This window comes from Tenrec ecaudatus, chromosome 1 (genome assembly GCF_050624435.1).
Source record: "Tenrec ecaudatus isolate mTenEca1 chromosome 1, mTenEca1.hap1, whole genome shotgun sequence".
In the NCBI taxonomy this organism is placed as follows: Eukaryota; Metazoa; Chordata; class Mammalia; order Afrosoricida; family Tenrecidae; genus Tenrec; species Tenrec ecaudatus.
The window spans coordinates 300,329,226-300,353,917 of NC_134530.1; the positions used below are offsets into that span (position 1 = coordinate 300,329,226).

The 24,692-nt window shown below is 44.0% G+C and overlaps 1 protein-coding gene across 2 annotated transcripts in view; it reads right to left on the bottom strand.

Annotated features, from left to right (window-relative positions):
- Nucleotides 1-24,692, bottom strand: part of JARID2 (jumonji and AT-rich interaction domain containing 2) — a 264,620-nt gene that overhangs the window by 96,891 nt on the left and 143,037 nt on the right. For both annotated transcript variants that reach the window (XM_075532448.1, XM_075532447.1), the window contains one exon: nt 16,446-16,587. In XM_075532448.1, the coding sequence (XP_075388563.1) occupies nt 16,446-16,587 (142 nt within the window). The remainder of the gene's footprint in view (nt 1-16,445; nt 16,588-24,692) is intronic.

Sequence of the window (24,692 nt, forward strand, 5' to 3'; positions counted from 1 at the left end):
TTTCTAGTACTGTAATTATAGAATGTGGTTCAATTTTCGTTATCTTTGTGAAATGGTGCGCTGCAAAACCATTTGACCCTTAACATAAAATCATGTTGGTTTCACAAGCTTTTACCAATGATCATGTTGTTTACTCACTTTTGTCTTTATGAGTGTTTTATCTTGACCACGATCATCCTGTCCTGACTGAGAGCTGTTCCTCAAATGGGGCCTAGTCCATTAAGAAGCTCCCATAAAACCTGCTCACACTGCAGAGAAGGCTATCAGCTCAGCAGGGGGAAGAGCATTATTTGTCAAAGCTCCTCAACACAGGAAAGTCCTTGCAGAAGAAAGATTCCCCCTCAGTGGGTAATCAATGCCCTCCATCAGAGGCTTGATTGAAACAAGTTCCTGTAAAGAGCAAAATGTTGACGTGGAGGCATTCCTGTTCTTGCCAGACTGGGCCAGCACCTATCCCCCACAATCAAAAGGCTAGGGTGCCAACCAGTGGAGAAGAGTGTGACAAGATGTAAACTATTTGGGGGTCTGGGGTTGGGTGCTGTTGGAGACTACAATTGTGATCAATCTACTACAATGAAGTCTAAAAGAATAGGCTGGCAGTACCCAACTAGTTGAGTACTTATTCGGTAAGCCCTTCCTAAGCAAGCGGTCAGCCACCCTTCAGATTGCAGGCCTGCCATCAGCTGATCGGCAGTCAATCGTTGCCAGGTTTCTGGCTGCACTCGCCATGGCTGCTTCTCCAGTCCTTCTCACCACTTCCCAACCTGAGCAGCAGATGAGTTCCTTTTAGGAGACACTTCTATTTCGGCTGTTTAGAAGTGGGGGAGGAGCCTGACAGCCTTTGGCGCTCAGCTACTAAGCGAAAGCAGCTCTGGGGAGTAAGACCAGGCAATCTGTTCCCCGCGGAGATGAAACCAAAATGTGTTGCCATGGAGTCAACTCTGGCATTTAGTGACATCGCAGGACAGAGCAGAGGTTCCTCAGAGGGTTTGCAAGGCTGTCATCTTTCAAGACGCACACCACCGCATCCGTGACCTCAGAGCAGCCACTGGGCACGTTCAAATCAAGGACCTATTAGCATTCAAGAAACGTAACCCCTCTGAGCAACGTAACTCTTGCCTATGTAGATTACAACGTAGAAAACCCTATGCGGTAAATACTATTCTGTCACAGGAGAAAGATTACTATGAGTCAAAATCAATGTGACAACCCATTAACAACTAAAAGATTAATGTATATTTTGTTCACAGGCCATTTCAAGCAGTAATAAGCCTTCTAATTATGAGTCCTCTTTTTTAAGCCCTAGAGTTCTCATTTTGAAAACAGGAGGTGATCTCAAACTCGCATGTTCTCCTGTTGCGGCTGCCATGAGCTCAAGCGGAGATGATTAGCATTACTGGGCATTTTAAGCGGAGTCTATGCTAGAAGCTTTAAACCACTGGCATTTCAAATACTCGCAGGGCCACCAATGGTGGACAGAGTTCAGTGGCACCTGCAGACTAAGAGGGTAAGGAAAGGACGTTGAACAGCGTCCAAAAAGAAAACAATGGAGGCCAGATTATCCTGCAATGGAATGATAGAAGGGGAGTGCCCTAGGTTAAAAGGCACTCAAGTAAACCAGTGACTGAAAATGGTGCATGACCAGGCTGTGCTAGTCAGTGTCTATGAAGGAAGTCAACTCAACAGCAACTACCAGCAGAGCCCACGTTTGCTTAACATCCTTTTACAGAGAAACTACTTATTTTACTTAACTAAGTACCCAGTCTACGATACTGCTGTAGTCGCAGAACAGCACTTCATATGAAAGCAAATCAATCTAAAAAGGCCTCTCCGTCCATTTCCACATACCATATATACTCGAGTATGAGCTGACCCGAATATCCACCAAGGCACTTAATTTTATCACAAAAACTGCATTAAAAAACTGCTGAAAAACTTGGCTTATACTCAAGTATATACAGTCTATCGCTAACTAAATACACAAAGCAGACGGTAGAACTCTCGCTTTCAAAGCATGGCTTTTTCAATTTTTTCTACATTTCACATAAACAGGAAACGTCAAAAAGTTAATGGGAAATGTCCAGTCTTCCTACTCCATTTGTCCATGATTTTTTAGAAGCCTTCTCATAGGCAGATGACAGGAAATAACATTATGGTTGATTACCGTATATACACCAATATAAGCCGACCTAAGTATTACTTGGGAAACCTGAAAAACTGATTGACTCGAATAAAAGCCTAGGGCGGGAAATGCAGGATGTGAATTAATACAGAAACCAGAGGGGAGAGATGAGAGCAGCCACAGACACATCCTTACCAGTTCAGCTGCCGGCATAAGTGAATCACTAAGGGTGCTTCTGTGAATTGGAGCTGCCATGTCATAGGATGGCTCTGACTGGTTAGATGTGAGTAAACAAACATTCAAAGCCCTGCAGTGTCAGCGGCCTGCGAGATGTTACACCTCGTTGGCGTACCATTGACCTATGTATAAGCCGAACCCCAGTTTTTCAGCACATTTTTTGTGCTGAAAAGCGGATTATACATAAGAATATACTGTATGTGGTAGTTTTCCTTTTTATAAAAAAAAATTCAAATCTGAAAATAAAGCAAATTCTTTTCGCAGATAACAACAAATGCTAGGTATACCCATCTCTGTTCTTTTAAGAGAACGTTTATGGCCATAGACTTGCTGTTAAGGAGCCAAAAGAATGAAGTCCACCATAAGCTGACACCACTGAAGAGTGACATCCAAGTAGTCCAGGCAAGAAGGCATCTTTGCTTCTCTTCTCTTGGTGTCACCAATTAAAGAGAGCTGGCGGCAATTCAGCACCTGCAATGAAACTACCCTCATGCCCTCATCAGATGTCCCTAGAGAGGCCCGGAGGAGTAATAAAAGTTCATCAGCTACCGTTTGGTTTATGAACACATAGGTATATATATGATGTAGCATCCAGGAACAAGCGGCATTAAAAGGCAGGTCTAACAACACCCACAGAAGCACTCACATGCGAACCACAAATGGCACTATAATGGCCGCCATATCTCCTTCACAAGAGAGGTGACTCCACACCCACACAAACACCGCAAGTACTGTCACTTGTTCACATGAGACGTCTGGAACATTCACTCTAGCAAGGCCTCACCAAGACCTCAACTCTGATAAGAACATTTCTAAGAGGTTCTGGGGCTACTGAAAAATACCAGTGAGTTGGTTAGATGTGTCTTTGTGGGAGAGGAGGGGTAAGGAGGGTAAGAGCACATGATGGAGACATTCATAGGAAAGCCGTGCTAGTGGAAGGGAAGAAACTAGTACCCAGCCGTTTCCAAGGCAACCACAAAGCATGCTACATCATCATTTACAGGAGACATAGAAGTGATACTCCTGCAATCTGATCGCCATCTGAGAGAGAAAAGAAATGGCCGTGGCAGTAATAAAATCGTCCACAAATGAAGTTCTAGCCATTTGCTAGAACAAATCACTGTGGCACAGGAGCCGGTCAGCCTGCCAGCACATTATGGAAACGGAAGCTCATTCCTATGAGTGTCTACAAATGTGTCATCAGCAATACCAAGTATCAACTGAATCCCAGGCATCCCAGGCAAGAGGTTAAGCCTGTAAGGAGCAACAGGTTCCCAAGGAGGCCCTGTGCTCTATGTTACGCACACTAGCTTCTTGGGAAGACAGAAGCCACAAAGATCTCTCTACATATCTAGCACTAAAGCACAAAAATAAAAAACCTGTTGCCCATAAGCTGACTGCAGTTCATAGCAACCCTAAAGGATTCTGCAGAACTGCCCCATGGGGCTTCAAGGCTGTAATCTTTATGGACTCAAATGACCACAGCTTTCTCTCGTGGAGAGCGGAAGAGGTGGTGCTCACCACCACTGTTCAGGACAGCAGCCAAGCACTGACCGGCAGGGCAGGCACTGCCACCAACATGGTGGTTCCCAAACCCAGGGAGATGTGAGGGAGGGACTGCTGGGGGTGCCATGCTATCACTGCAAGAGCGATTCTATAAACCAACCACCAGAAAGCAGATCTCTCTTCAATTCCAAATACTGGACTGTGGCCTCCTCTAGTCCCCCACAACCATGCATGTCACTTTGGAAACATCAACCAACCCTTGTACCTCAAAGCTCACTAGGACTGGTAAAGCCATGTTAGTAAAGAAATTTTGCCCTCTTTCCTAGGCCCTGTATGGCCCTGGGAGGGGAGGGGAGGGGAGAGCAGAGAGGGGAGGGGAGAGAGGAGAGAGGAGAGGAGAGGAGACTACCCCTCCAAAGTACTTCAGGTTGCCCGCACCCCCCACACCCCACAAATCACCCCACCCCCAAAATACACACACAATTACCAGTACACAACCCCAGCCCTACCCTTCTCGCTCGGCAGGTCTCAAGAAGCTGTCTCATCCTCTCAGCACACAGCCCAGCACCCAAGCTGCTCATCATGTCATGAACAACACCCAAACCAGTTACAAGGTAGGCTCAAGCCCCAGGCCCTGAGCCTGCCTCTCTGCATTATTCTGGCAAAGAGCCCAGCAGCTGGTGGCCCCAGTGTATTGTCAGAAAAATCAAGTAAGACTTACATAACCAATTCCACCAGAGTGTGGCAAGAAGACTCTCCTCCTCCTACACAACCTCCCTCCCCAAGTTTGGGGGTGATGTGCATGTGTCACCACACTGAAATAGTCTCAACTTCACTACACGTGGCTTCCTACAGAGGTAACATGCCCTTTTCTGTGGCTCTCTACACACTGTGGCCAAAAATTATCTACTTCTTGGTCTTTCTCCCCAGAATGGGGATTTCCTGCAGAACAAAATCAGGCCCTATTTATTTCTTTTAAGATACTCCTCAAACTACCATAATCCACTACCACTGAGTTGATTCTAACTCCCAGTCATGTTCTATAGGGTTTCAAAGACGATAAATCTTAACAGGAGTCAAGAAACCCCATCTTTCTCCCAGGAGTGACTGGTACGTTTGAACCACTGACCTTGAGTTCAGCACTTGAGGCCTAACTCTCATATGCACAAACCTGGAAAATTACTAAGACAGACTTTTTCATGAAGGAACGGTTCCTTCCTTGAGGCCTCGACCTACTGTAGCCTGCAATGGCATCACACTGCTCAATTATTGTGATCAAACTACGAACACACAGCTCTTTTCTTTCCGTCGTCAACATCCACCAGTGGGTCTTTACTGTGCCAAAGGAGAGACCATTCGTGTTGTATCCTGACATTTTATGCCAGTAGCGTTATCTTCTTGACAAGTTTAAGTACTCTCTCTGTGCCTCTGGTTTCCTCATCTAGAAAAGTAGGATAGCTGATAAAAGGGCCTATTGTAAAGTAAGAATAAGCGAGAAAATAGGCCAAGCACGGACAACCGTGGACATACTCCGGCACCAGCCACATTAACATGCAAAAACTGAACTCTTTGAGAGGCCCACTTCTCCCAGAAGGGGTTACAAGCTAGACTAGGGCTCTGCACTGGTCTGTATGGTTCTGGAACCTTATTACTCTGTCTTCTCCTTTTTGGTTTCCAATCATAGGTCTAGTTGTAGGCCTACGTAAAACCGTATCAAATTCTGAGGTTCACGCAAGGATTAAGTTCCCCTCTGTTTGCCTGAAGTGGGAACAAGGATGAGGCCCTTTATGTTCACGAGGCAGCCTGGCATGTATACACATACATACACACTGTACCCAAGATGCAAAGCACACATACACACTTGAACCCAAGGCGCAAGGTGGACCCAGGACCACTCTGGTCTTTTGAAAATCTCACGTACCATAGGCCAGGTTCTCTAGGTGCCATAAACAATTTGCACATGACTACTACCCTAGTGGTAACCTGGTCTCCTGCCCCTTACTTGGATGCACAATCAATGCTCACAGAAGCAGCAGTCACGAGAGCAAACAGCTTACTGTAATGGGTAATTCTGCTTGCTGCACAGACCGCTTTAGACTGTTGAAAAGCAAAGAGGTTACTCTGAGGACTAAGGTGTGCCTGACCCAGGTCATGGTATTTTCAATTGCCTCATATGCATGTGAAATTTGGAGAAAGAAGAGTTAATGCCTTTGAATGGTTGTGCGGGCAAAGGTTAAAGTTCCAAAGATTGTCAAAAGAACCAACAAATCTTGTCTTGGAAGATGTACAACCAGAACGCTCCTTACAGGCCAGGCTGCCAGGAGATACCAGTCCCTGGAGAAGAGCGTCATGTAAAGGGAAGGTAAAGACCTTCCATGAGATTGGTGGGCACGGTGGGTGCAACCACAGGCTAAATAAAGCGCAAGAACAAGGATGAGGACGGCAGTACTGTGTTCTCTTGTACACATAGTCTCTATAGGTTGAAACCAACTCAATGGAGTCTAACAGCAAAAACTGATCTTAAAATAAAGGAGTCCTAGTCACTGGTGGGCAATTCTGAACTAAAAACTATCATCGAACTCTTTGGAGCAAAACATGAGGCTTTCTAGTCTTGTGAAGAGCTAGTCTCGGAAACCCATCGGGCCAGTTCGTCCCTGTTCTACAGGGTCACTGAAAGTCAGAAATGACTAACTGGTAGTGAGTGAGATTAAACAAAAGAACCCACCCCATATTCTAGGTACAATGGTTGCAGGGAGTGTGCATGACTTAGCTGTATCCATGGGGGCTTCACTCCTCCAGGGAGATTTGGGAGGGTGCTGGTTCAGGGCCACACCTACAAGCAGCACCAGGAAAAAGTCAAGTCAGGAACATGGGCAGGGGTGGCTAAGGCACCTGTGTCAGCCACAGTGCCCAGGAAAATAAATGGTAGAAACCTCACTTAACCTTAGGCAAGTCTGAGACTGAGCAAGCAGAGAACGAACCTGGAGCAAACAAGTAAGGGAACTCCACCCAGGGAGAGTATAGCCCCAGACACAAAGACCACAAAGTACAATCCCGGGGAAAAGGTCATGGAACACTGCCCCCTCCACACCCTGCCTCCCACCAGCAAAAGTGGACCACCAGGAGCCAGCGGGGATTTCAGATAAGAAGCAAAAATCCTCCCCCATCACTCTTCACGGAAACCACTCAGGACCTAGCTTGGAAGGATTGCGTGAGATGAAGCCAAGCATACTAAGACACCTGTCTATAATAACACGTGTGCATAGAACAGGGTGAAAAACATACGCAGAGTCTACAAATGGAGACTCCAGTCTACACTCCTAGCACTGAAGGCACATAAACCCACACTTGACTCTGCTGGCCAAAATCTCTAACCCTCACCAAACAACTTTTCCTGTGGGTCTGGGTTGGAAGGTGGTGGGAGAAGATACTGATAGGATTCACCTGTGAGTTATTGTTAACAGGAGCCCATGGAATGCTATCCTAAACTGCTTATAAAACGAACCCTCGGAGAGACTGAAGGGCCATTACCAGCTAAGGCCAGCCCAGAGTGGGGCGCATCCTCTGGACCCAAAATTCCAGCGCAGGAGAACCTTCTGAATCCAGAAAACAGCTGTGCCAACAGAGGAGCAGCGGAACAAGGACCCGGATCAAGAAACAGAGTAGTGGACTTCCCAGCAAGTAAAGATAACTGCTTTGGGAGGGGAGGCTGCCGTGTGCAGTGGGGTGCGCCTCTGGGCACTTAATTCTCAGAAGTGATCTCTGTGCCCATGTAAATGGCTCAAGGTCAGCTACAGGTTTTTTTTTTCCTTTTCTATCTTATGCTGGGTTTACACTGAAAATAATTTTTCATAAAATAAATATAAACACTGCCATAGAAGAAGATGGAGTGGGTTTGGTTTAACACCTGAGAGCAATGACAGGCTGGGCATTGCCAAACGTAGCCAGTGATGGAGTGGGTGGAGCTGAGGGCCAGGCAACATTCTGCTCACCAAGCCAGAGCTGGCCCAAAGGGAATGCCTCAAATTTGTCTATCCACCAGGGGTGGGCTTACTTGAATGAAGAGTTACAGTCTCCAAAACCCACCTGGCAGTTCTACACTGCCCTGTAAGGGCACTATGAATCAGAATTGACTCGATGGCAGTGAGTTTTTGCATGATAAGGCAATCCACCATACGCACAAGAGATCTCCTGAAAGTCCATGGCAAAATTGAATTACAAGATAATGGACGTTTCCCTCCATCTTTTTGAAGCCCTGCCATCATGCTTATATAAAAATTTTGGATTTAAATTCTGGCTCTGCTTCTTATGAGAAATGTGACTTTATTCAAGTTTTAACCATATCAGGATTCGCAATTTCTTTAGGTAGGAGAGAGGAATAATAAAGCCTTACAGGAGAGGGGTTTAGGAGAGGAGATGGCTCAGTCAGGGTGCGAGGTAGTACTGATGGAGAACACAGCTTTCCCCCAGATCCTGGATGCTTCCTCCCCCCAACTACCATGATCCGAATTCTACCTTGCAGGACTCGATAGGGCAGAGGTTGTACACTGGTGCATATGGGGGCTGGAGGCACAGGGAATCCAGGGTGGATGATACCTTCAGGAACAAGGATGTGAGGGGCGATGCTGGGAGAGTGGAGGGTGAGTGGGCTGGAAAGGGGGAACTGATTACAAGGATCCACATGTGACCTCCTCCCTGGGAGATGGACGGCAGGGGGGGGGGGGGGAGAAACTCCGGATAGGGCAAGATATGACAAAATAACGATGTATAAATTACCAAGGGCACATGAAGGAGGGGGGAGCGGGGAGGGAGGGGGGAGCGGGGAGGGAGGGGGGAGGGGGGAGCGGGGAGGGAGGGGGAAAAAAAAGAGGACCTGAGGCAAAGGGCTTAAGTGGAGAGCAAATGCTTTGAGAATGATTGGGGCAGGGAATGTATGGATGTGCTTTATACAATTGATGTATGTATATGTATGGATTGTGATAAGAGTTGTATGAGCCCCTAATAAAATGTTTTTTAAAAAATAAATAAATAAATAAATAGAGCTTAAAGCCTTACAGGTATTTCATGAAAATGAAGGAAAGATTAGCACAGTGCATCGTGTCATCAAGGGGTAGTGACTGTTAATAGGCAGCCTCTTTGGAAGTTTCTAAAGCTTCAAAGAGAAGGACGTCTCTTTGTATAGGCTTCATTTTGCAGTGAGATTTTCTATTAACAGGTTAACTGCCTCCTTATTAATTCTGAAATTCTCTTTCATCAGGTCAAAGGTCACTTGGGTATATTCACTTTTTTTTTCTTACTGCCTAATGAAACTAAATAAATTTATGAATTGTGATGTGTCAGAGTAAATGTTGTGGTAACGTTCCTGGTGATATGTCTCTCACATTCCCATTGGCTCTTCTCGTTGGACAGTGGGAGGACGGGCAGGAGTTTCTAGCTCTAGCCAAGACAGAATGGCCACAGGCACGGAATTAGCCGCCCCCGACACAACTGAAAACTGGAACCAAGACCGTGAACACCATGCAAGGCAATGCTATAATCCCAATTCACTTCCTCAACTCTGTCAGGGTGACCTTCAGGTGTGCCCCCATGTCCCTAAGCAGGTACCGATCTGCATGTGGGTGAGGAAATGCTCAGGAGAAAATACCACCCGATAGTGTTGAGGGTCAGAGCAGTGCCTGGAAGGCACTAACAGCCAAGGGAAAAAATAGAATAGACAAGACTTCCAAAAGAAAAGTACCATATATGCTAGTATATAGGCCGAGTTTTTTCAGTACATTTTTAAAATGCAGTTTTTGGTGGTAAAATTAGGTGCCTTGGCTGATTTTCACGTAAGCGTATTCTCCAGTACTTGGGTCTTCCTGAAGAGTGGGTAAAACCTAACCTTTTAACAAAAGGAGCCCTGGCAACAACAATGTGTCTGCAGCTCAAGCCTATTCAGTGTTGCCAAGGGGAAAGGTCCCTGCAATCTACTCCTGTAGGGATTACAGCCTAGAAAACTCCAAGGGCGGTCCCACAGAGCCAAATGCAGTCACTATGAGTGGGAGTCAACTTGATGGCACCTAACACACTAAATATGTTTTAAAACATGCTAGGCAACACACGAAATACGCTTGGAAAGCTTCACACCATTTTCAAATAAGTTAATAAAGCTGAAAACGATTTGAAGAAATATGTTTTTAAACAGCACTCAAAAAAGTATCATTTATAATGGCTGTGACTACCAAGAACGCTTAATACACAAGGTCATTAAAACGTCTCTCCTATAACATTATTCCATACAATAAGAAGGAAAGCTCACCGCCACTTAGTTGATGCTGACTCACTGAACCTAAGAAAGAGTGGAACTGCTTCTGCGTTTGCAAGCTGCAAATCTTTACTGGAGCAGAGAGCCTCATCTCCATGCAGTTACTGGGGTGACTGTTGACCAGGTGGTTAACAACACAATGTATGGGCCTCTATCTAACCAAACATGCCAACATCGAGCACGTTGCTGATATGAACACACCAAAATCAAGCTAAACAATATGCGATGAAAAACACACTGAATGGGAATTGCCATCAAGTCAGGTACTGCTGAAGAGAATAGAAATTAACCAAAGTAAAAAAATGAATAGCACATCTTTAAAGTACTAGGAAAGAGTTCAACCTAGAATTCTATAACAAATAAAAATTTATCTTCAAATATTATGAATTTCTCAAAACTGCCTATGATTCTAAACACCATCAAAAACTACCATGTTAAAGTCTGTGAAGCATAAAGAAATCCTAACAGCTCCTGGATCTACAGAGGGCAACCAAAATAAACTTACTACCATCCAGTCAACTCTGGCTCATAGCAACCCCACAGGGCAGTTTTGCCTCTGCGGGGTTTGGAGACTAACTTTTTATGGGAGTAGAAGGCCTGGCCTCATCATTCTCTCTAGGAGCACCAGGTGATTTTGAGCTGCTGGCCTTAAGGTTAGCAGTCCTACACTTAACCACTACCTGGGAGGAGCCATGAATAGGATGTGCAACTAAGTGGATGCATAAAGCCAGCAGAACGGGTTGGCGCAGCCACATCTGAGGTGCCTACATTTACTTCCCTAACTACTTTTTGTTGTTAGCTACGCTGTCATCTAAACATCTGACCCGTGGTTCTCAACCTTCCTAATGCATGGACAGCTTTAGTACAGCTCCTCATGACCCCAACCATAAAATTATTTTCCTTGCTACCTCATAACTGTAATTTTGCTACTATTATGAATCATAATGTAAAGATCTGGTATGCAGGATGGATTGTCATTGTTACAAATTGAAGATAATTAAAGCATAGTGATTAATCACAAAAACAATGTCATTATACATTGTGAAATATTTTTAATTACAAACAAATGACATTTTGTCTTGAACCATGGTATAGAATGGATATCAGTCTTCACGGCAGGTATATATGTGGGTGTATCTGCATGTGGGTGGACGACAGATACAGGAGCAGTGTCTTGGTTCCTAAGACCATCGGAAATATGTGGCATCAAGTGGAATGACAACCCACAGTGATGCTTTAAGTATGGATACAACCGCCCCTGAGAATTTGAGACTCTAAATTTTTATGGACGACTTTGACTTTTTCATCTTTCACCTGTATTCCCCTTAGGTTGTGTGTGTGTGTGGGGGGGGGGGTTGTGCTAGAGTGTATTTTAGCCAAGATAGTGCTCTAATGTAAAATTACATTTGTAAAAAACACTACCAAATTGTAGCAACAATTTTTTTTGATAATCAATGGATCATCAAAGCAGGATAAATTTATCAAAGTTGTTGGTTGTGCTTTTTTTTTGGGGGGGGCGGCGTGTTGTCGCCTTTATATTGAGGGTCAGGAATAATACTAATTCTTTTTTTAATAATACTAATTCAGTATTGTTCAGTGCATGTAATACTATTAATGATATTGTTACGGAGAGAAGTAGTACGTTTCTGAAAATGTAAAGTTCTAATGGTTACGGATTTCCTCTTGAAGAAACCCACTTTCTCCCAGTTGCTAAGCAAGGAGTCTATGCACCTGGGACTATCTTCCTTCCCAACTGCATGACAGAAGAGGGCTTCACACCAGCAAAGTAACTCAGAACAGGAAGAATGACGATAACAGCATGTCAGCTGTGAACAGAGTACCATTCAAGCCTGGGAGAATTCTGAGACGTTTCAACACCTATCACATCCCAGAGCTAAACTTCACTAAGTCATGGAATCCACACCTAAAATTAACTCTTTACACGGAAAATTCACTTGAACAGGACTAACGTTGAACTCAGTCTGGTAGTATGTCAAAGCCTCAACTAAAGTACAGCAGCTCTTTGTCTGACACAAATAACAGGATTCACAACCCCCAACACACACCTCCTGAAGCAGTCTGCACTTCACTGTTTCTGGCGCACTTTTCTAGAGTGTGAGCACACATGACGTAGCACAGACTTACACACATAACCCCCACTGCCATCAAGTCGATGTGACTCACAGGAACCCTACAGCCTCACCTGTCTCCCAAGGAGCAGCTGGCGAGTTTGCACTGCCAACTCTGTGGCTAGCAGTCCAATGCTTACGCAACAAACAGTGCCACCAGGGCCCCCAAAGCATGCTAGGTTGTGCTTTTTCATGAGATCTCTGTATGAAATACGCGAGAAATTGAGGTCGTTCGCAAAGGCCAATAACCAATGACTAACAGGAATAGTGGAGATGGAATCTGCTTACCAACCCATCTTCTCAAAACCGCCTGCTTCATGCCAACCACTATTGAAGAAAGTCACACAAGGGTCCTTCCTATGACTCAATGATTTCAAAGCGAGCCACACGCCCACTTTCCATCTGCCTACACATTGCTGTGATGAGGTACCATTACAGGATACAAATCACAATCCGTATTAATTAAAAGCCCTAAATCACCAATGAATATATGCTTATGCATATCTCCCCGAAGACAGCTGGCAGCCATTAACAAGATTTGAAAGCATGAGACCAAAAACATCCCCCACCTTCCTGACTCAACTCTCCACCCAAACTTGGTACTCTCGGCGGCCCACCCTTCTCCTATCTCAATCTAAGATGGCATCCCATCGCAAGCCTACAAGGAACAGCACCAGACTCCTCCAGCGTGGGCTGAGATTAAGAACTTATGTTCACTTCAGGCCAAGAGTACCAGAAGGACCCACACAATGTGACCTGCAATTCTACCTGAGTCTGTTCAGATTCAGAATCCCAAGAAACCATACCCCTCACCACCCACCCCCAAAAAAGCCCGAGGAACCTCCAGGAATGAAGGACCTAAGTGCCTCCAAAACAGGGAGCTTTAGAATCTGTCAGGGGCTACCACTGCTCCTGGTCTGAACCGACGGTCAGACTCCTGTCTTTCTTTCTCTTTTGCACCTAGCGTCTGCTGTATTCCAACTGCCTAGTAAAGTAAGTTTCATTGACAACAACTATAGACATGAGACGTGTGAAATGACATATTTAAATCACAAAAGCCGCCATTTGATAAGGCTACTACTGACACATTTTACAGATGAGGAAATTAAGGCCCAGGGGTACATAACCTGGCTTAGGTCATACAACAAATAAATGGTAGAGCCAGAGAGTTGGGTTCTCCACTCCATACCCAACCATATACCCTAAAAGCTATTGTCTTTAAATTGTTACTATCTACTACCTCCACCCATCAAGTCTGTCTCTCTCACACACACACACACAATATATGTATGTATGTATGTATGTATATATATATACACACACACATATATATATATATATGGTTTTAAATTCTGTTCAATCTCTGAATGCATGGATTTTTTATTTTCTAATTATAACTAAAATCTATTACCAGCCACACAAAACAACCCCTACACCCATCATTCCTAAGACTTCTCAGTCAGTCCACACCTTCTCAACATTAACTGTCCAAACAATAAACATACCCTAAGACAAATCTGCTGAGCATCTCTTAAAACCATGCTACAAGCATCATCTAATAAAGAGTGTAACTGTTTTAATTCGGAGGTTGGAAAATTAGTCTAGGTAAATCTCATCTGTGGCTGGCTTCACAGAAGGAAGTCAAACAGAAATTCCCTTGTATGTCTTTGCTGACTGTGACAAAATACCTTTTATCTAAACCTCAAAACAAGTACATAATGAGATGTACATATCAGGAGTCATTTTAAGATTGAAAGAATAATTAGAAATTCATGTAATCCTAAAAAACTAGAGATTGGGTTTTCCAAAGCATATAGAGAAAGTTTGATCCTGGATTTTTGAAGAGTCAGTATTTTATTTAAGAAAGCTTAACCACTAAAGGAGACTTTAAATGTTCAACCTTCAAACATGCTCATCTATGTATAGATGATGTTGTAGGAATTTTAGATCCAAAGCAAGAACTGTCATCTAGTCAACAAAGCATGTCGTGCTTGAAGGGCATTTTAAAATAACCACTTCAGGCAGTTACCCTGGACGTGGCTAAACATCTTCTCCAGGGACAGCACACCCCATCACCTTATTAGAAAAGGCGTGCTGTCTGTGAGGAGAGAGATGGGCTGAGTCCACTGACAGAGTTCTGGAGTTCCACTTTAGCCATCATCCTTCCGTAGGCATGGTTCACACCACCACCAGGAAACAACAATGAGGAATCAAAAATTAATGCCTACAACCCTCAAGATATTTCAAAAGTATCTTATATCATATCCTTGCTAAGACAATTATGCACCAACTACACAACCAGTTTGAAAGCCACAGTCACATCCTCAACAGACATAAGACACACCACCACCACCACCAACCATAATCAGAGCCACTGCAACCAGCCATAAATCTAGCTTAACCTGTAGAGCCTAATCCACAACTGTCTCTGACAGATTTCACTACTAGGGTTGTGACCATAACCACATAATAAGCTGTTAGGAATCATTAACATGAATTCAGTAAGACGAGTATTTGGCCTACTAATATCTAAAACAGATTCGTCCGCTAAGTTCTTTTTGATGCTTCATAAGAAGCCCTCTCAAATACATAGCCACTGTTCAACGGTACTGTCCCATCACAAATGTAGCCCCAGCAGCAATAACATCCATGAGAGGTGCTAGGACAGAGACAATTAAACCTAAATGCAGTCTACTCTGTCTCATCATCATACCCAAATGTTGGCCAGCTCACAACCTCAGGGAAGCAGGAAGGACAGCACTGAGCTCAGGCAGTCATTCCTAATCATTCCCCAAGTGGCGTTGAACAGTGATGTCAAATGCATGACTGCCCCAATGCGTGGACACATGGATAAATAAATATTATTATGCATCCCAATAATTCACTGATATATTGCTCCATGTGCTTCAAATCCCTCTTTTATGATGAGTCACCTTTAAAATGGAAAGGAGGTGTGGGTTGGGAACACCGCTCACTGTTACACATCTACATCTGTCTTTAAGTCATTCACACACAGGGTGTATTTAGAAAGAAAAACATACAAAACCCGATGCAAGGGCAGATCTAAATGTACTCCTAACAAACCTTACGGCATCTTCTAAGACACAGCGCTGATGATTAATGCAAAACATGGCTGGCATTTAAGACAGGTAACATATGCTCGCCGTGCTGCGGGCGCTATAAACGGAAGCACTGCATGACGGATGGGAATACAGTGAGATGACTATGCATTCCAAACCTCAGATCCAAGAGGCTGCCAAGCATTGTGAACACCTGGCACATCATGGCTGATCTTGTCCTCCCTCTGAATTTTCCATTAAACTCAGTTGCTTGTGACACAGACACACAGACAGTTTCTAAAAAACAACCCGTAATTTTGTGGAGTGAGCAAACAAAAGGAGCAAACCAGGAGCCCTCATCCCACCCTCCCCTCCTTTTCCCTCTAAACACTCAAACTAAACCATCAATTTAGCCATGGAAAATATTAAGCATGAAAACTGAAAAGAAACTAAGTAAGTTACCAATCTGTTAAAAGACAAAGAAAACAACACAGGACACACGCATGAAGTCAGGCGGCAGATACCACTAAGTTAAAGACATGACCATAATGTCACTATTTGAGCATAATACCATAAAAAGTCTTATCATGTTTCCAGTGCCAACTTCCTTACAAAACCATCTTAGGTGCATCTAGGAAAGGTCACGTGAAAATATCTCCTGGTAAATTAAAGAAGCCATTTGATAATAACCAACTAGGGTTAAAAATAAGGTGATTTTGCCTTTCCACCCATGGGGAGAAAAAACGTAAAAGATAAAAACATGGTTAACTCTCTAAAGATTTTAGATTCAACAAGTAATGAAATACCACATATAACACAAGCCTCTGGATGACTATCAACAAGAGTCCATTGCAATGACAAGGAAAGGCATTACAAGCTGGCAAGAACATATTTTGTTTGCCCCATAAGAGTTTTGGGTTGATTCATTTTTAATCGGAAACAGTACAAAACGTTTGAAATTCATGAAGAGCTTCGAATACAAACCCAGTGAGTGGGCTCCACGTTCCCAGGCAGTAGGAAGTTGGACCTATGTTTGTAGCCCTCCCTCCTGGCTGAAGGTACCAAAGTTTTCCGTTTGGGGTACTAACCTTTTCCTCGATGGCCCTTCTTCAAAATCGGAAGAACTAACATCGTTGCTGGTTGAGGACACTTGGGATGCATCGTCCTTCTCGTTCTCTGACTGTTCAGATACTGGTCCTAATCCCTTAGACTGGCCATTACCAAGGAGCCCTATGGATGAGAGAGAAGGGGAAAGGGCATTAGCACTTCTGTACAGTTAACCCGAAGCATGGCAAGTAAAGGCGCGCACACACACACATACAAAACTGAATCATTGCTGACTCATACTGGCTCTCCCACCCGCAGCCCTGCAGGTTTCTAACACAGTAGCTGTTTATAGAAGTAGAAAGTCCAGTCTTTCTCTTGAGACTTGTTGAAGCTGATGGCTTCGAACTGCCGATCACAGATTGCTGATCACACAGATTGTAGTCCAAGGTGTAACCACACCACCGTCACCACGAAGAAGACAACTTGGCCTTTCTTTCAGACAAAAATCATCTCAGTGAATTGTAAAGATCTGTAGTTCTCAATTGTGAGCAAGCATCACAGGTCACCTGGACAGTTTATTGAAATACAACTGGCCCAGCCTCACCCCCCCCCACCTGCCCAAATGTCTTAGTCTACCAACTATGCTAGGTGGTGCTGTTGTTACTTAGCTGATCTTGAAAGCTTTTTTTTAAATCAAATCATTTTATTGGAGCTTGTACAACTCGTATCCAAATCTATATATATACACATCCTTCGTGTCAAGTACATTTGTCGCCATCCTCATTCTCCAAACATTTGCTTTCTACTTGAGCCCTTGGTATCAGCTCCTCATTTTTCCCTCCCTTCCCCGCCCCCCCACCATGAACCCTTGATGACTTATAAATTATTATTTGGTCATGTCTTACGCTGTCTGCGATCTCCCTTCACCTACTTTTCTGTTGTCATCCCCCAGCAAGGAGGTTATATGTAGATCCTTGGAATCAGTTCCTCCCGCTTTCTACCCCATCTTCCCTCCACCCTCCTGGTATTGCCTCTCTCACCACTGGTCTTGAGGGGTTTACCTATCCTGGATTCCCTGTGGTTCAGTTCTTATCTGTACCAGTGTACATCCTCTGGTCTAGCCAGATTTGTAAGGTAGAATGGGGATCATGATAGTGGTGGTGGTGGTAGCATTAAATAGAACTACAGGAAAGTTGTATGTTTCATCATTGTTACACTGTGCCCTGAATGGCTCGTGTCCTCCCGGAGACCCTTCTGTAAGGGGATGTACAGTTGCCTACAGCTGGGCTTTGGGTCCCCAGTCCGCACTCCCCCATTCACAATGATATGATTTTATGTTCTTTGATGCCTGATACATGATCCCATTGACACTTCATGATCACACAGACAGGTGTTCTTACTCCATGTGAGCTTTGTTGCTTCTGAGCTAGATGGCTGCTTGTTTATCTTAAAACTTTAAGACCCCAGACGCTATCTCTTTTAATAGTCGGGCACCATCAGCTTTCTTCACATTTACTTATGCACCTGCTTTGTCTTCAGCAATCGTGTTGGGAAGGTGAGCATCATGGAATGCCAGTTGAATAGAACAAAGTGTTAATGGAGTGTTTGAGTGGAGGCCCAATGTCTATCTGCTACCTTAATACTAAACCTCCTGAAAGCTTAACACCAGATTACAGATATTTCTTATATAGCTAACTACTTACACACAGCAAATTGACACGTGTATGAAACTGGGCACTTTCATTAAAAAAAAAAAAAAAACAACTTTAAATGTTTTTCTTTTTAAAAAATCCTTTAAAATGATTTATGTATACTAAGAGAACATTAACCTACAAATTACAAATGAAACTATATGAAGTATATGTTTACATAAAATTTATCATATTCAACATTTCGGGTACCGGGTGCAGTGTATAGTAAGTTAGGTCACTTGGGTCCGGTCTGTATGACAATCTCTGTAGCATGGTTTGTCTTTATATGTGATTTTTTACTTTCTAAGAACTTTTGGACTACATTTATATTCATGGCTGAAATAATTCTTTCACAAATGAGCCAGAGATTTACTGGGATTAATAGTTTGTGTCCTTGTCAAAGTAATAAATTATTACAGAGAAATCTACCACACAAAAATTTTGAGATTGGGAGAGGGGAGGTGGGAGAGAGAGATATAAGAGGAGCTAGAGGTTGGGTGTGGGGGAGAGAGAGAAGAGAAGCTGATCCAAAGGGCTCAATGGAAAGTAAAAGGCTAGAAAAGAACGATGGAATATAAGAACTAATACGTTGGACACAATTGATGTATGAATTGTAACGAGTTGGTAAGAGCCCCCAAAAATGATTTTAAAATTTTTTTAATTAAAAAAAATTTCAGATTAGAAGGCTTAGAAGAAAATGAATATGGGTATGTGTTTGTATTGTTCAACAGATAAAAGCCAACACAAATGGTAAATAGCATTGTAGATAGTTTCTGGGTTGTTTGTTGACGACTGCTGAAAATGCATCAAAATGATGGGTCCAGAAAACCTGGTGTTCAGAACCACTTTGTTTCCAGAGGAGCCCTGGTGGCGCTGGCTGTTAGGGTCGGACTGCTAGCCACAAGGTCAGCATTTCAAACTCACCAACTCTCAGGAGAAAGCTGGCTGTTTGTCCTGGTGGAGATTTATATACAGCCTTAGAAACCCTATATAGGATCACTGTGAGTTTAAATAAAGCACGACTGAGTATTAAAGGAATGAAAGTAAAATCCCTAGATACAATGGGAGAAAAATATGCCAAACTCAAAATCATAAAATGTACAGGTATGAAAAATAATAATAATAATAATAAAGAAAAAGATTTGCAGGTGTGACAAAAGACTGATGGAACTCTGGAGCCTAAGGCCCGTTGCCACCCTTCAAGTCTGGAAATGACCATACACACTCATCAAGGTTCAGTTTTCAGCCAAACAATAAATGGGTCTAGATGGCGGAAGTGTAATAACTGGACGAATCAGCCATATGAAACCACAAGGGTGTATTAACTCAAGGAGCACGTTCAGAAGGGGTAGGACAGGAGAAAGAACGGGACTAGGAAACCCAGGGAGGGTGGGTAAGTGAAGCTGTATTTCTAAGGACTGAAGTCATGGCATGAAACAAAATGTATATGAACTATTGAATGAAAACTGATGTGGCTCTGTAAAGTATTACCCAATGAACAATTTTTAAAAGTTAAAATACAGATCCCATTACAACCTCTGGGCCAATTAAGTCCCTGTACCTAATCAGAGCCATCTACAAAGGATTACAAAAATTCCTCCATTTCATGGATTAAAAAGTGACCAACTAAGTGCACAGAAAAAGGGAGCCCTGCTGGCATTGTGGGTTACCTACAGCAGCAGTTCAGAAACATCATTTGCTCCAAAGGAGAAAGGTGAGGCTTTCTACACCCTGTCAACAGTTCAAGGGCAGCGGGTGTAAGCTGTCCTATAGGGTCACTATGGGTTGGAATAGACTCGATGGCAAGTGAACGAGTGAGTGATCTGAACCAGGAGAGGCACGGATTATGTCAATGCAATTTATTTTCCAGATTGGGGAAATGGACCCCAAAACACACGTCATCAGTTGCTGGTTGTGAGAACTGAAACGTGACGCCCCACAGCTCTCTGTAGCCTTTTTGAAGGGGCCAGACTATCTTGTTCTGCAAAAGAGCAACCACTGAATCTTTCTCAAATTTTGAGAATTCCACTCTGTATTAGTCGGCACTAAGAACATTTATAGTTTAACACCCTCCCACCCCACCCCTACCATCCGTATATATCTCCTCAATATGCTGACAGAGCCTATTTTACTTTTACTGTTTTTAATTCAAATTGTATGGCGTGTCCATTCCAGAAGAGCCAGCTCAGCAAGATGGAATATGCGGCCATGGGGCAGAACAGCCATTGATAACATTAGACAAGCTAATGTGGGCTGCCTTTTCTTTTCCCAGCCTAACAAAACACTGCCAACAATCTTTTACATTGTTATTTTTAAGTCAATGAGAAATAATGAAATGGCACCCCCTCCTACAAACATAGAAGGTGTTTTTATTTTTCCAACACCCCCACCCACCCACGCACACAAACCTTTGTTGGGGAGAGGAGGTTGAAGCGGAAATTGAATGGCCCAACGATTTCAGTCTCTACGTTAGCATTTGTTCCCCCCTCTATTAATATTCAGCAGGTTGAACTTAAATTAAAGCATGTCTATTGTCTTTCACAAAAGCAATAAATATGAGCTGAAAACTCCAAATCGCTGGTAAAGGCGGCTTGGGGACTACGCCTGCAAGAGTCATCAGCTGACAGGAGCAGAGTCACAGGCAGGAGCACCCTCCATCACAACAGAGCCGCGTCCATTCTCTCCATTCTCGGGAGCCAAGAACCCCCGAGAAAACAAATCCCGCAGAACCCTGCCATCAAGGGCTGTGCCCGCTCCGCTTTTCATCCCATCTCCCACGGTAAATGGCTTCCAGGGATGCATAAGGCATGGCAACAAACTAGCTCCTTTCAGAGCCTGGAACCGTGGCAGAAAAGAGGGAGGTTATTGTTCTCCTCAGACACGAAGATACGTATGCTCTGCTGCTTCCTTTTGCATCAGTATCGGGTGGGAGCAGGGAGGTGGAATGGAAAATCTACGGCATAAATTAAGCAGTGATTCCTCACGCACTTTGGGAGGGGAGACGCTGATGGGAACTACAAGCATAGAAACATAAATGCATGGTAATTCAGCCTCATCAATCTGAAAAGAGGGCCTAGAACTTCTGGTCCTGGCCAGGTTTTGACTCAATCCTCCCATTAGGTACACATACACAACAGATTTCCAAATGGAAGGCAAGGGTGGGTGTCTCCTTTCCACAAAGTGCTGCTTGCCTAAACGGGTTTAAAACAAGAGGAAAAACAAGAAGACCTCTGAAGCAGTTCCAGTGCTTCTAAAACATCTGGAGCACACCAGAGTAATCAGCATATATGGGAGAATCGATGTATTTAGCCTTGTTGCGGAAGAGATGCAAAAGAGGCAATTCTGTACTATACAGCCAATGCAGTCTGTCACCCTGTCACTGTGAGACAAGGTATCACATTACATATTAAACAGTCAAGAATCCAAAGAGCTTTCATTTTCAGCAGCAATTTTTGGTGTGTCTATGGGGGGAGGGGCGCCGAGTGGTAGGCTACAGCACTGTAGAAGTGAGGGAAAAAAATCATACACAGGGCCTTCTTTGCCGAGGCAGGACTCCCTCTGAGGCATTCCAAATGCTTAGTTTGCTTCTCAAATTTTGGAATGACTTACCTTATCAGATATTGGATGGGAAAAATTGGACTGCTTCCTTTTAAAATAGGGTGGGGGGTGGGGGGTTTAAGCCCAATTGTGCAGTCGGGTCAGTGACTAAGCTTCCATTTGATCTACGGTCGCAGGCCAGGGGGTGAGAAAGTACAGCTTTGAGAGAGCCAACGGTGGGCTTGTCTGTGGACGTGCTCCCAGAGAAAAAGGCGGAGGGGTCCCTGAGAAGAGTGGCCGCCATGACCCAGGGTGCCACAGACATACAGTTAGTGCGTATAATTGTAAATAATTCTCTCCATCCTGAACATTGCTCCCTGAGCAAGCTCAGGCTCCCCTTTGTCTACTCTTCCCCAGCAAGCAACGAAGACTCGCCGCTCCAGCCAAGGAAACCAAACCCAAAGGATAGCCCAACAAGCCCTCAAAACAGTCCAAAATGGAGGGAGAACATGAAGCGTTTGTTGTTTGTTGTTTGTTTGTTTGGGGCGGGGGGAGACAAAAAAAAAATCAGAGTCCTGTACCACTCTTTTTCCACTAAACATTTCTCAGTAATTAGAAATACTGAGCCTGTCCCATTTCTCTGGTTGGTTTAGATGTGTTCTTTGTTTTGGGATGGGTGGGTAGTTTAAGAAAATTTGGTAGGTACATATCTGACTGTGATAATTATTAGCATGGGGATGGTAGGCCACAGGGAGGGTGAGAAAAACATCTGGCCCAACTCTACCCCACCCCAATATCAGAGCCAAGGCAAATGAATGAACCTGAGAAAGACCCGTAACAAGGGACACCAACACATACATGTACACACCAAAAAGCATCTCTTCACCTCGAACCACCACAAACCTACCAGGAGGCTGTACGTGCACAAGGGCAGATTCATGCTAAGACATAACGGGGGCCCTACTTCGCCTGCCACTATCCCTGAATGGCTGGCCACCACTAGAAGACAAAAGACCTATCCTTCCCACTTCTCACCTCTGTCATGGACAGAGGAGACGCACCCCCTGAGGGATGCCGAGGGCAACCGGACTGACAGGTGAGCTGTACTGAGAACAACAAATCCCTGTGGATCCAGGCTTGGCATCCAGGAAAGACTTCTGGGGCAGCCCAGAAGTTCATCTCTGAAGAGCACGTCAGTAAGGAAAGCCTCCTGAGCACATGGGCATAAGTAACCTCTTTGGGAACTCTTCCTCCTTTTCACACCTTCCTCACTCTGAGTACACGTGGCTGTTCTTCTCGTCATCAGGGCAAAAGTCAGATCCACTGGATGGTAATAACCGTTGAATTACAAACCACCACATTTCTATACAGTGTGAAACATCGAATCATTTCTCCTCTTTGCCAAGCTCCACACCTCTAGGTCCACAGCCCTTAATTTTAAACTGGCACCCAGCCAAGTGCATGCCTGCCAAGCTACCTAGTAGTAATTTCCCACCAAGAGCAGGGTCCACAAAGGAGAGGATGATGCCAGAGCACCACAGAGGCCATCCCCATGATAAAAAGATGAGTCCAGTCCCCTAGGTGTGCACAACAATGGCTACAACGAGTCCAGATTGTGGGGACTGAGAATTATGCAGTAGAGGTAAATATAGAGGTCTTCTTGATAGATCTTTGAGATAGGAAAGAGGGAAAAAAATGACAGCAACATAATGCCCGTCCTAAGAAACCTTGAGAGGTCAAAACATGATTTTACGAGGCACATGATTTGCCCTATTTGAAGCACTGCATCTCTGCAGCAGATAATAACCCAGACTTGGAAGAGGAGAAAAAAAATTGCAACTCAAATAAATGATATTAAATCATTGCATCTTATCCCACAAATGTTATTAAAGGGAACAGCCTGTAAATTACCACAAAGGTAAAGCAAGCTGGCTTTAATGCAAACCCACAAATGCCATGCAGCAGCTAGGTTAGTGCACGAATCTACCATGATAAAGGGATAATAAGTCTACATATTTTTTGTCCTAACTGATCTGTGCATAAGTAAATCATCAAGTCCTTCCCCACAGCCCTCTTCTACAACCGTATGCATTCCCTAAGATAATAAACAAGGGGCCCCTAGAAGTTCTGGGTTAGGTTTTGTCTGGAGGCGACCGGGAGGGGCAGTGGTTTCCCTGTTCTATTACCTTGGCCCCTTAGAGACCTGACTGCTGAACACCACTTTTCAGAAGGATACATAGGATTATTAAGTGGCCTGTGCTAATTTTTAAAAACAAAAATAGCTGGCAGCAAGTTCAGAAAGGCCTGCCGCTCCCTGGAGCACCATTCTTTCCAATACTGAAATATTCTAGAAATCACACAGAAGCAGAGCTTTAGGGGTGTGGAAATGAAATCTGCCCAGATTTGAAGCACCTAATGGTAGACCCTAAAATTCATGTGTGTTTGTATCTAGTCGTACAAACGTGCATTCGTACACAAAATATGGAAGATGAATCATGAGCATCTGAAGTTTCCAGCTCTACGGTTCTAACCCAGAATCCCAGGAGAACTGTGGACCAGGCTCTACTTACAGGCCTCAGTTTCCTCCATCTTCCACGGAGGTGGAGAAAGAGAAGGTGAAGGGAGATGGAAATCATGCACGCTGCGTATACACCTAACCTGAGCTCTGGTGAGGATGAACTAATTAACTTTAATCAAACATCTATTTTTAAATTCTGGGCAATGATCAAATAAACTAGCAATAACATAAAGGAACCGGCCTGAGCCGGATGGCATTCAGTCCCCAAAGAGATGTCTCAATTCATACGAGCCTGGTAAAAACTGCAGGTTTGACCAAAATGGTCAATCGAGCTTACGGTTTTAAGAGCGGCCTTAATTCTCTCTTGTACATTTCCAGTGTCTTTGCAGAAACCGCCATGTCCCCTGGGGAGGTTATCAAAGCTAAAAGATGATTAATATTAAGCAAATCGCAACACTTTTCCATATAGCACCTTGCCGTCCATAATGGATTTAATCAGGACCCCAGCAGGGAAAGAAACCCACAAAGGCCTATTTCGCCAA